Source organism: Branchiostoma floridae, chromosome 18 (genome assembly GCF_000003815.2).
Source record: "Branchiostoma floridae strain S238N-H82 chromosome 18, Bfl_VNyyK, whole genome shotgun sequence".
Lineage (NCBI taxonomy): Eukaryota > Metazoa > Chordata > Leptocardii > Amphioxiformes > Branchiostomatidae > Branchiostoma > Branchiostoma floridae.
Window position 1 is genome coordinate 3106097 of NC_049996.1, and position 13578 is coordinate 3119674.

The window sequence follows — 13578 nt, forward strand, 5'->3', positions numbered from 1 at the left end:
CCGCGCCGGGTAAGCCACTCAGTTATCCATCGGACCTGACGTACATAGCCATCCAAGGAGACAGCCAACCGGATAGTGGTAGCTACCGATGTACAGTGTCACCCCAATCCTACCCGAAGGAGACGCTGCGTATGTGGATACGAACTTGACTGTCATCGGTGAGCACCATACGCCTTATCTACTTTGTTTTCCAGTCATATGCATGCGTTTTGCGATTATTTCGTCTTTATCAACAGTAGAGTAAATTTTACAATTTTCCCTACTGCAGTTCAACCCGGGACGGCAACTACTACTAGTACTACCCAAAATGGTCTAATGACTACTGACGGAAGAGGTGAATTATGAACATATTTGTTGACGAAATATTTTACCGGTATGTCTCGATCGTGGACTTCTATCTGCGCTCAAAATTCCATCGTCTATAACTCGATACAACCGATTAGGCATTTTTTTTTACATTTTTTCAAACTAGTTTCTTTTCTCAATCCTCGAAAAACAGGTAGTAGTTGTAGAAAATTGATAACATAAAAACTTCCAATGCATTTACTTTTTTCTAGGACTGACAACAACTACCATCGGCCAAGCTGTAACAAATCACTTACCAGGTACTGAATGATGTAAACATTATGATCGCTTTGAATATGATATTGCCATGGATTTCATGTTTCATTTTACATTATTTCCAACTATAGTTTGTTTTCTCTCCCAATCCTCGAAAAAAGGCAGTAGTTGTAGAAAAGTAAAATTGATAACGTAAAAATTACCAATGCATTTACTTTTTTCTAGGACTGACAACAACTACTATCGGCCAAGCTGTAACAAATCACTTACCAGGTACTGAATGATGTAAACATTATGATCGCTTTGAATATGATATTGCCATGGATTTCATGTTTCATTTTACATTATTTCCAACTATAGTTTGTTTTCTCTCCCAATCCTCGAAAAAAGGCAGTAGTTGTAGAAAAGTAAAATTGATAACATAAAAATTATCAATGCATTTACTTTTTTCTAGGACTGACAACAACTACTATCGGCCAAGCTGTAACAAATCACGCACCAGGTACTGAACGATGTAAACATTATGATATTGCCTTTAATAATATTGCCTTGGATTTCATGTTTCATTTTTACATTATTTCCAACTATATTTTGTTTTCTCTCCCAATCCTCAAAAAAAAAACGCAGTAGTTGTAGAAAAGTAAAATTGATAACATAAAAACTACCAATGCATTTACTTTTTTCTAGGACTGACAACAACTACTATCGGCCAAGCTGTAACAAATCACTTACCAGGTACTGTATGATGTACACATAATGATATTTCTTTGAATAGCAACTTGTTCTTAATTCACAACTAAGACATCATATCAGATGTGATAAAGCAATGTTAACTTAAATGTTATTGTGACTTTGTATGAATTTGTTATACTGTTGGCAATTTGCAAAAACGGTGAGTACTTTATGCAATATACAAAACACAAAACATATACCAGCATGTAGGCAAAGTCTGGATAATTTTGCCTGAGCTGATAGACCGAACGACCGTTTCACCGTACCAAGACCAAAATAGGACACTTATGGTTACTATGGCGCGCAAACGTAAAAAAAAATAAATAAAAATAAAAACTTTTAAAAGATGAGGAATGTAGTATTTCTATAAATTCTGCTATTTTGTAGTTGTTTGTAGCATTTCTATAAATTTTGCTATTTTGTAGTTGTTATTTTTTTTATAAATTCTGATAGATTGCAGTTGCTCGGGAGCTGGAACAGTAGCGGGTGCTGCAGTCGGCTGTCTTGTTGCCGGACTCCTGCTAGGGGTCGCTGCTACACTGCTGATTCAGCGTTCAAGGAAAGCTCCAACAGGTAATATTATCAAAAGTGCGTCATCACGTTTCTTGTATTTCTAGCTCTGCAAAAAGAAAATTTGCGCTATAAACTATGAACATTATCTTTCAAGGCATCTGATTTAATTGGTACATCTTTCTTATTACTGGTTGCAAAGGATCCAATTGTTGATTAGCTGACACTAATTTTTTTACAACTTGCAAGATGATGCGTACCAGGAAGAGTATGTGGACGTCCGAACACCCAATAGGGCGGCTTCTCAACGCTCCGGAACTGGAAATGTAGACTACGAAGTTCCCATGGAACCGCACGTCTCACTGCCGCCTCCTAGCGACCATTACCAGGAACTACAGCCAGCGGTCTACCAGAGTCTGCAAAAAAACTAAATAACATTGTAGAAAGTACTCCTTTTACCAGGGCATGATTTCTCTTGGTCTGTGAATTGAACAGAAACAGATACGGTCGCACTACATGTAATTTGTACTTTTGGTTCTTCAATTTGCCATCGCTTTACAGAGATACTAGTACTATATACATGTAGGTTGTATGTAGTCGAGCCGTGCTGTTATTGGGCCATGGGATACGCCACAAAATTTTATCATTTCGATATTTCTTATGCAACTAGATGAAACCTGTATTATTGATTATATGTACCCTTATGTTTACAACTGTCTGAAGAAGCGAGAGGTTGAACCTGTACATACTAGCATGCAGTGAGTAGACTCTGTAGATGTAGAAATACAACACTTTTCTTACATCAAATTGTGCCTTATCGCTATGACCTGTACTTAGCTTGTTTGTGCATAAATGTACAATAAAATCCTTCCATTCATTCATTCATTCATTCATTCAACGTGCATTTTCAAGCATATCATTTATTTTGAAATAATAAAGAAGTACAAAATAGAAATCAAAGAAGCATTGTCGTTTGTGTTTCATATATGTTTTAAATGCCTGAACATTAGACTTTTAATAGTAGCAAGTCTTTGTGAATCTTTGTACATGTATTTTTGATTCAGTTATCAACTATTATCTTTGCCTTTTCAGCTTCGAAGCCGCGCACCCGGAATTTTTCCGGCGGGAAAATGACGTCACGGAACAGGTGTCAGGCGAATCCCTTATCGGCACGTCAGCACTTGTGGTTGCCAATGGCAACATAAACAAGAACGACTGAACACGATGCAACACGATAAACGTAACATTTCCCCACGTGTAATTGAGTTATCCATAGAACGCATTCGATTGGTCACCAATGATTGACTGTTTCGCACCCCTGCACTGACGTCATGTTTTATGCAAATCAGTTTCGCATCCGCTACTACGCCTGCGCACCGCGAAATTTGCCGAGAGATTTTCACTTCCGGGTTGGTACTACAAGATCCCGCGTAGCACTTTCAGCGTGTTATACGTCTTAAACTCAGCTTCTTGCACAATCTTGAGACTTTAGAAGTATCCTAGATGGCCAAGAGTATTGTCTTGACTTATATCTTGTGGCTCATAGGCGGATTTTTCGGGCTACACCATTTTTATTTGAGGAGGGATCGGCAAGCCTTTGTATGGTGGGCAACTTGCGGTGGTATCTTCGGTTTAGGTAAGACAACAACATCCACCTGTTTACTTTAACAATAAGTTATTGTGTTCATAGCTGTTGTATCCCTTTTTCGTAAAGACTTTATGCTATACAGGTATGCTAGCTAGTTCTTTCCGCATATGGATATGGCACGGAATTCTATGTTTTCTATAAATATTTTATGACATAATTGTACACGAGTTGTCTACCTGTCTTCCATATGGGTCATAACCATATTAAGTTTTGGCATTAAATCTTTAAGTTCAAAAATGACTGGTAAACAAGGCATTATAGTATTAAGAGTATTTGCTATATATTTACTAGTGCAAAGTTGTGAAGGTGGCAAGAAGTTTGTACATAATACTACATTGTAGTAATTTTTATTTTGCTGTAAAAATTATTGTTTATCTTATAGCATGGATCAGTACACCTCATGAGAATATCTGACGTTAAATTCTTTGCTTTTCATTATTATAGAATTCAGTACAGGTCATAGAATGTGGCTACCATTTGGTAGGGCATTTGTAACAGGTAACGGGTAGGACATTTGTTGAAGGACCCACAGGTCCTGGGTTTGAATCCCCTGACATGCTATTGACAATGAGCCTTTGGGAAACTTTTTACCAAATTCCCCAGTAGGTGTAAATAAGTACCTGTAAAAAATTAAGTAGAAGTCCCATGTTTGAAGCCACACCTCAAGCACTTTAAAGATCCCACTACTTTATCGAAATGAGTTAGGGGTCCTTTCCGGTATAATTGGATCAAATAAATCTGTCCGGATATGCAGCTTGTACTATTCAGTACAAACCTGGTGTGTCACGCCATGAGGCGGTTTACCAAGTACACAATACAGACAAACAAAAACAACAATACAAACTGTCTAGTACTGTCAAGTTGCACACTACTGGTCACATCTTAGGTATCACACTACTGTTCCACCGAGGGTCTCATATTACAGTTTTACAACACCAGTGTTCCAGGTTGGTTTCGTGACTTATGGAGAATTCCCGATTATGTGAACGGCTACGGAGACAAAATTCAAGGACTCACACTACAGTTCCACCCAGGGTCTCATATTGCAGTTTTACAACACCTTTACTGCTTTGTGTTCCAGGTTGGTTTCGTGACTTATGGAGGATTCCCGATTACGTAGGCTATGCGAACGGCTACGGAGACAAATTCCAAGTGGTGGAAAACAGAAGACGAAACAACCTGAAACCGATCTTCAATGTCGTACGGTTTGGAGGTTTGTCCTTCGATCTTTCTACACTACTTACTATAATGTAGATAAACATTTGTACATTTTCACAGTGTGATTTGTGTGTTTTTCATAAAACTCGTACAAATTTTATAAAATTGACCTGCAAATGCTTTAATAAGCACCCCTGCAAAAGGTCTGCCATCAGTGATTTAAAAAAAAAAACAATTTTAGAAAACTGTCCTTGCTAGACATTCTGGTTTATTACATGCTTGAAAAAAGCATGTACTGTTTCTGGTAGGGATCTTTGTGATTCCGGACCGATATCTCTAGAACCTCTGGATGGATTGCGATTTCCTTTGCTATGGGGATAGAGTGTGTGACCTATTGTGCTATTAAGTAGATTAGAAGTTTGCTGTTGTTTTGTGGTTCGTTTTTTTTTTAATATTTACACCCCTTTTCCTGATATGGAGTGATCTGGCCTCATTCCCTCTGTCTCAACCTCCTTGGGGACAGCTAGCAGCTGTAACATGTGTTTTGAGTTTTCAGTAGCATGGGAGTGTGTGGAAGGGTCGTTTCCAGTGCTATATCTCCAGAACAGAACGTGTGATTGTGATGATATTTACCTCCATGAAAAATGGAGGTATAGTTTTTGGTGTGTCTGTGTGTGTGTCTGTTTGTGTTTCCACATATTTGTGGTCAGCATAACTTTAGAACCTGTTGATGGATTGTAATGATATTTGGTATTTGGGTAGGTGTTTGGAAGACGAAGGTCAAAGTCAATTTTGGATCCCCTGGTGTGTGACCTTGGTACTGCAACAGAACTTGGATTTTTGTATCTTTTGACATGGATATGCTATGGTCTTGATTTTTGGTGGCACATAGCTTGTGGTGTAAGTGTAACAGTGGTGTTCAAGGACTGCTAAACCGAAGACGCCTAACGGCTTAAGCCTTTCGGCCGAACGGTTTGCACGTTCGATTTGTGATCCGGCTGCCCGGGTTCGGCGCGGGTTCGAATCCCGGGAGCCGGGGTGTTGTTTCTTTCTGTTCTTACTCGCCCCTGCCAATTTCTACACTGGTTCCCACGCCGGCCCTGTGATTAACAGGCTAGTATGTGCCACACAGGGATGTCGATCTCGGAGATTCGAGGACGAATCTTGAAAAGAAAAGGGGGAGTAGTGTAACAGTGGTGTTCAAGGACTGCTAAACCGAAGACGCCTAACGGCTTAAGCCCTTTGGCCGAACGGTTTGCACGTTCGATTTGTGATCCGGCTGCCCGGGTTCGGCGCGGGTTCGAATCCCGGGAGTCGGGGTGTTGTTTCTTTCTGTTCTTACTCGCCCCTCGGGTTGTTTCATAAGGAAGAAGTGTTGTATGTTTGGGCCCTCTAGCAGCTTGCTCTAGAACTGCTGGGGCATTCTGGTCAAAATCTTCCAAGGAGCAAAAAAGAGCAACTGTGACCATCGCTGTCACCTCTGTATGGTGTGAACCATTATATACACATTGAGATACAATGTATGTGCCAGGTGCAGGTGTAGCAATAGGAAATAAAAATGAAATGGTGAGGACACCAGAAAGGTACATAGTTTTGGATCTCACTGTTTACCATAGGTAGATATATAACTTAAGAACAATGATGGAATAATTTTGCCAAACGTCAAACCATATCAACCCCCACAACACACCATACGTACCATCACAAAACAAAATATTTCAAGCAGGTTTGAGTTTTCAGACTCTTTTTAGTAACTGGTTACATTGCAAAATACTACTAGACCTACTGTAATCCACTTTGTCTTCTCGGTACCAAACTTTCACGGTCTGAGAAAATTTGACTTATTCTCGGAACTTAATGTTCACTGTCGCGGCAAGTGCACATAATACAGGCTGTGAATTATTTGTTATCGGTAATGATAAGTTCACGTTACAGTCGTCACTGTGAAAACAGTGAACATAACAGTACATTGAAAAAATCAGGAATTACAGTATTATTATTTCAATAATAATTACTTCTGTCAATATCGAAAGTGTGTTAATATTGCTAGTACTTAAAAGTGGGTTGATATTACTTCAAATTTGGTAAATATTAGTACTTCATGTTACTTAAAAGTCAGTTAGTATTGCTTAATATCACGTAACAGTGGGTTGCTTTGGAAGAGTGTTGGAATTTTTATATTTTGCACTGTCTCACTGTAGCCGACATAACCAATAGGAGAGAGACAGGTCAGATGACTTAGAGATTACTCCTTATATTTCCAGGGTTCTCGTCAGAATTTTTTAGTATAGTGGAGGAGCTGGCAAAAATAACCCGAACCAATTGCAACATGCTGCGCTTTCATGAAAATGGGTTTATTTTGCAATGACAGAGGGTGTCAAATACTACAAGTATATTATTATTAGTGATCCCTTTGTTGTGAAGTGGCAAAACAACTATTATTTTGATCATAACCCATTCACAAGTTTTTGCAGGCAATGCTGACTGGAAAAGTGATGCCATTTGGCACAGAAATCTGTGAATTTTCATTAATTTTAGCAAAGCTAGCCAAGAAAATAGGAAAGAAACACACTAAATTTTAGAAGTAGTATAGTGGAGCTGGGCAAGGAGTATAGTGGAGGGCCTCCGTTATTCCCTCCTCTGGGGAGGACACTGATTTCACACACGTAATACTTCTCATTGTAGCACTGATCATCATTCCACTTGTAACCTCTTGACCACTCAGCACATTCCTCGGTAGAGCTTCCATCATCCGGTTGCCCGGGCAACCAGTTGGACCAACCGGTGAGCTCGGTACCGTCCTCCCACATCCAAGTCCCCTCTTGTTCTTGGTCAGTCAGTCCAAACCAGACTCTTGAGCCAGGAAACCTGGTCTTCAGCTGATTGACCAGTAAGGTGTTTGTTGCCTCGTCCTTGACCAGAGCCAGGTGACCGCCTGTGGTTTGACAGGTGGTCTTGGCATCGTTGTACGTCTTTGTGTCGTTAGAGAAGTAGAAGTACCTCTCTTGCACCTGTTGGATTGAAAATTAAAGAATCATCAATTTTGACTCAACAAAACTATGGTAGCTGAAAATGCACTGCTTAGCAACCTTTGGGCAATAGCCCAGGCTGCTGTAGTGATTGTACAAGGTGTGTGGCCCAAGGGCTATTAAAATAGAGATGGGTGCTCAGTCTTATTATAGATTGACCTGCTGGGCCCTGTTTGTCTTGAGAGTGTTGACTTCTTTCTGCAAAGTTGTTTTTATGAACCAAATATTGTAACGCTGATTCACCTTTATCTGTTGGGTAACCTATATCTGTTGCTTTTGAAAACTAAAAACAGGGTTATTGGGGGATATTACATCAACGGATGTTGGGTTCAAATTGCAATATTTTCAGTATGTTGCAGTTTAAAACTACCACCTATTCCCTAGATGTACCTAAATACCCTGCTTTGAATAACAATGGATAAAGGTTATCCCGTGGATAAAGGTGAACTAGTTTTAAATAGAAACTTTTTAGTATGGTAGTGTAGTGAGGTGAGGTGGTGAGGTGAGTCGTACATCCTAAATGTCATAGCCTGATTGAAAATCATAAACAATTGTGCAAGCTAATGTTATCATGCCATAACGAAGCAGACTTGCCTGGCTGGCCACTGTCTGGTTAGTTGGTTCCTGCTTGTCCCCATAGTTGTTGACATGAACGACAGGGTTGCACACACATTTCTCTTCAGAACTCCTACCCAGACACTGCCAAGTTGGCTGCCCTGAAACCAAGTGCACGGACACCAGGACAGCAATAACTACAATCACACCCATGTCGTAAAAAAATTACTTTGTTCGACAAGGATTACAACCAAGCTCAATAGCAGTAAGGTCTTAGAAGTAAATGCCCTTAACATTACAAGGAAGTGACACCTGATATTCCGAAATGTTGTTGACACCGACGGTAAAGAATAGAGGGTGACTCATGTGCACTTGTGCCTAGTCAACCATCCACATGGTCTGTAGCCAAACCTGGCGCAGGCAAACTGACTTGCAGTCAAACATTGAAAACTACATTTACATAGTTAAGACCCTCAGTCTACTTTTTATATCATGTACTCGTTACTTACCCAACCTGCAACCACTTTCTTTACAGTCCCCATGGGGCATTCACATCCTAACTGAACAACCAAAATTGATTGACAGTGGCACACAAGCAATTTGTTTTACATCCAAGCATTGCCAGCCCAGCCCCCCCCCCCCCTTAATTTCATGTAAAGCATTCCAAGGATCCTTACATTTAGGTCCTTTAACTTTTAAGAGAACAACATAAACAATAGGTGACCTCATGGCAAAATAAATTTTGTCAAACATATGATTAATAAATACGTTCTCTATCAAGACAATCTGATTTTTTATGCCTTTGTATTTTTCAGGTGAGATGGCACTGGGGATGTATTTCGGCTTCCTCGCCATGTGTGCCATTCCTGAGGAAGTTTACCAAGAGGGTTCTGCTGCACAAAAAGCCGTTTGCTACGGTATCGTAACCATGGCTACCACCGTCGGCGTCTACGTCGTGAGCAACATCGGAGAGGAGACCACCGAGCTTGGCGACATTCTCACGTACGCGAGCGTTCCCGCCATTTTTATGTTCACCAAAGCGCCTGAGAATGCGCCCACGTGGATTGCAGTCGGCGCTGCTATTGGCTGCATGTACAGAAACAAGTACAAGCCACGGTCGCAACCGAAGTCGGGGCTTTGCCGCCGTCTGACGACGCTAACGCTCGCAGGTATGCTCATTTTCGCAGTCTGGGGGTCGTTCCTGTACCACAACGCGTCGGTGACAACGAAAGATGGCGAAACGATCAAGCTACGGGATTCCATCGACAACTTCTTCACGTCGCCGGCCTGGTTGCAGTTTAAGAAGAATCTGTGGGAATTGTACGACTACGGACAGACCCATGGTTGGGACAAGGTGTGGCAGCAGTTTGTGGAGTCTTTAGACCCGACAGGAGAAGCGAATGCACTACAGGTAAGCACGAACATGCAAATTACTGCAAAATGTTCATAAATTAACATATCATTAACATCTGTGGGAACTGTATGACTTGGGACTGACCCATGGTTGGGACAAGGTGTGGCAGCAGTTTGTGGAGTCTTTAGACCTGACAGGAGAAGCCAATGCACTCCAGGTAAGCACAAATATGCAGATTTCTGCAAAATATTCATTCATTGAAATAAGACATGCATGTGAATGATAGTTCAATGCAATGAATGCAAGTTAAATGGTTGAATGTTGGTTCCTTTCACAAACAGTACCTCAATTTCAATAATTGTCCTTTTTCTGAGTCATCACGTACCACTTTTCTTGGCAATTTCAAAGTTCCTCGCAAAACTCAGTCATACAGTAGACACATACTGGGACAATTTCTATTGTGATTCCAATATATGACTGAAGGATACACATGTGAAACCCAACGGAAAACATAGCTAATATCCATGACCAATTGCTCCACCCACAGAAACATAAGGACCTGTCAGCCTGCTGTCTGCTATGCTCTCCTCCTAGGAGTGATTGATTACCATGAAACTCATGAGAAACACACTGAAATCACAGTCTCTAATTGACGATAAGGAAACCTTTCGAATATCCATCCTCTAAGGCACACATAAGGAATTCTCTGTAAAAAGGAAAAATACACTCTCTGAAAAAAGGGAAAATACACACAGGAGATATTTCCTCTTCTGCTGGGTGTGTTTCTTCAGTGTTTCCCAGTTTTGACTATTGAACTGAGCTTTACAAGTTGTTAAGTTCTTTTGCTTCAACTTGTTTCAGGTACTGGGAGTAGACAAGAATGCGAGTCAGGAGGAGATCACCAAACGTTACCGTAAGCTAGCTCGGGAATGGCATCCCGACAGACACAAGGAAAACAAGGAGGAGGCACAGGAGAAATTCATGGAGATACAGAAAGCTTATGAGGTAACTTTTATTATTAGTTTTACACTAAATCATTTTGAGTGTGTGTACACTGTAGACAAAGGAAAACCACTAGCCTTGGTACCATCCAAATAGTAGTTAACTCCAACGTTTATTATATACTATATACAGTCACTTCTTGCTCTGACTTTCTCATACACTATATACAGTCGCTTCTATGCTATTCCGTCTTAACATCTCTTATGTTTGGAATCGTCCCTATTTTGGACAAGGGTGCTGATTGGCCTCAACACATTAGCAAATTAAGGGTTCAAGCACTTGTTCGAACAGGCACTCCAACACCCGAAACGCCCTCCATCTGCTTGGTGTTGGAATGATTTGTTTGTTTGAGCCAGGAATAAACATTAACGTTCTTGTTTGTTTGTTTATTGAACAGACGCTGTCAACAATCAAGAAGAAGCGAGAGAGGAAGAGTTCTCAAAAACGTTCGAATGCTGATGACTTTGACCACAGGTTCTAATGCCTTAGGGAAGGACCCTTACATTTACGTGGTTAATGTTTTCTTCTCCCTAACTCTCTCATTTCATGATATTCATTATGCTAACACTACTACATAAAAAATCATGGTGACAATCCCTCAGCCCCTTCTTGAGTTATTTTTTCCAAAGAGTCTTAAACCAAATCGGTCACTGCAGTTCCAAAAAAGACGTCAGGGGGCCCAAACCTACACCACTTACTCTCTGCCTTAAACTTAGAATATATATGGCCTCCTTAACTTAAGTCAATATTGACCATGGTAAAATCCTTATTGATATCAGCCCTAGTATGACTGTGGCCAAGCAGTCCTATACCAGAATGACAGTCTGCCACATAGGGCACATGGAGCTTTAAAGAATGTACCACTAAAAGATTACAACCATGTCCAGGACACTAGATATCAAAAGCACTAGTTTCCACTGCAGTACCTTAGTGAGCAGTTAGGGGCCCACATCAAACTTAACGTTTGTTTGCCTTATCCATATGCAACTATCATGGTTATTCTGAAAATTCATTCCCACAACAATTGGTGTATATGGTAGTGACTATCACTGCTTCTATAGCCCTTGGGCCACACAGCTCTGCAAGTACTATGGCAAGTACTAGTCCACAGGTAGTTGTGCATGCTCAACTATAGGTATGCTTTTTCCCAAATGCAGAATGCTATAAACACAATGCACCATTATCAAAGTGTTGACTTTGTGTGGAAGTTTAATACCATGGTAAAATCAAATGCAGTCTTTTGCAGGATTTTGAGACCACTTTATTGGTAGGATATTAGCGATGATTTTTTGCAATTATATTTGAAATAGTCTGTATTCATAAACTTTCATTATGATACAATGTATCAAGTTTTGAATTCTAAAGTGAAACATTCTGGCATGTATGATACACATTCTTTGATACAAAACTAAGTGTTGTGTATGATATAGTTTTAAAAGGTAGATAATAGGGTTAAGTGCTGAATATTTGTGATGATAATGTTTGAATATCAAATGATAATCAAGTGGTGACGCACACATATCATGTACACATTTTATTTATCACCTGAAGATGCCTTAAGACCAAAATTTTGCGATTTTATGCAGAACTTTTTCAGTCAAAATGCTGCTACGAATAAATGGATGGAAAGAATTACTTTGCAAATAGTTCTGCAAAACACCTATAGAATACAAAGTTTGCTTCTCAACTGCATAATCATTCTTGACAATCAATATCTCTTGAATTTAGGCCATGTTTATTTGATTATATGGATGACATCCTCTTAAAGCCTCAAAACTGATGCAAGTTTGGCAAAAAAAAGGTGCCTCAGTTCTGAAATCTAAGTGGTCAGAAAGGTTGAACAAATGACTCAACACACAGAGTATAGAATAACGAAACACATATTCTTTATCCTCTTTCACTTTGGCATTGACATTAATGTATTCTATTATACGAAATTCGTTTTTAATTTGCAGCTCGTTATGGCTTGTCTTGCAGCTGCTTTGTACAATTTGCAGTTTTTATGATTTTTTTTTAACAGATGATTACTTATGTGCAGTGTCATCCATAAAATCAAATTAACATTGCCTTTTTAGGATGAGGTAATAAGGACAGTATATAACTGGCTAAGCACTAGGTACTTTTATTATCTTAAGCACAGAATTTTCCGAGTTTAAGGGACACCATGTTTCAATCCATATATTTCAGCTTTTATCGTAGGTATATCTTTTGGGAATACTTTTAAATATTTCCCTTCAACCAAGGTATTTATTGACATAGACATAACGTTACGGATTTAGATGTTTGCGAGTAATTATGAATTTCTAATTTACACATTTGAATTGATTGTTTGCATCTGATTTTTAAAAGATTAATGATGTAGAAATGAATGGAATTTGGAATATAATGTGGTTTTTATCAATATTATTTCCCTTTTAAGTGTGAGATGTACAAAATCGTACCATTTGAGATTACTTTCATTTATTTTCCTTGAGAAATGTCATAGTTTTCTAGTGTTATTGCAAAAGTTGTATTTTGTTTCCCATGAGCCTTTGCTTTTGCAAATGGCAATATTGTGGTAACGAGATTTTCAATATGTAAAAGAAGTACTCTATTTTGTTGTTTTAAATTAAAACATTAAATGGTGAAACATACTCAACTTGTGGTGTGTCATTTGTTGAAAGCAATGTAGTAAGATTCAAGCAAAGATACTATGAACTAGAGTTCCTCGAACACATATCTTCGCCAAATAAACCATTTCTATGGAAGATCGTTCTTCTTGAATGATTAATGTGTATACGTCCATATGTTATCTAGTCACATGTAGTGGTTGGTTGGATTATGAACATTGTGAGTAGATTAGTCTATTCTGTTGGTGTACATAATGCAGCAAATTTTTGGCGATGTGAATGAATGTCTTTGCATAATCAGAACAATTTGTACAATGAGGTTACTGTTCTATTTTGTGTTGTCATAATTACTTTCGGAGAGCTGGTTATGTTTTGGGTAGCGTTCGTATGTATGTATGTATGTATGTATGTATGTAGAAA

The 13578-nt window shown here is 39.3% G+C and overlaps 1 protein-coding gene and 1 long non-coding RNA gene across 2 annotated transcripts; both read left to right on the top strand.

The window, feature by feature from the left end:
• Positions 1-291: 291 nt before the first annotated feature.
• LOC118406124 lies at positions 292-1063 on the top strand. Its single transcript, XR_004829981.1, has 4 exons — positions 292-334; positions 558-605; positions 787-834; positions 1016-1063. It is a non-coding gene; the product is annotated as an uncharacterized LOC118406124 (long non-coding RNA).
• A 2068-nt stretch (positions 1064-3131) lies between these two features.
• LOC118406111 (dnaJ homolog subfamily C member 22-like) lies at positions 3132-13182 on the top strand. Its single transcript, XM_035805979.1, has 5 exons — positions 3132-3439; positions 4533-4664; positions 9009-9604; positions 10409-10552; positions 10947-13182. Exons 1-5 carry the CDS (start codon positions 3307-3309, stop codon positions 11028-11030), a joined length of 1089 nt encoding a protein of 362 aa, XP_035661872.1. The 5' UTR covers positions 3132-3306; the 3' UTR covers positions 11031-13182.
• The last annotated feature ends 396 nt before the right edge of the window (positions 13183-13578 follow it).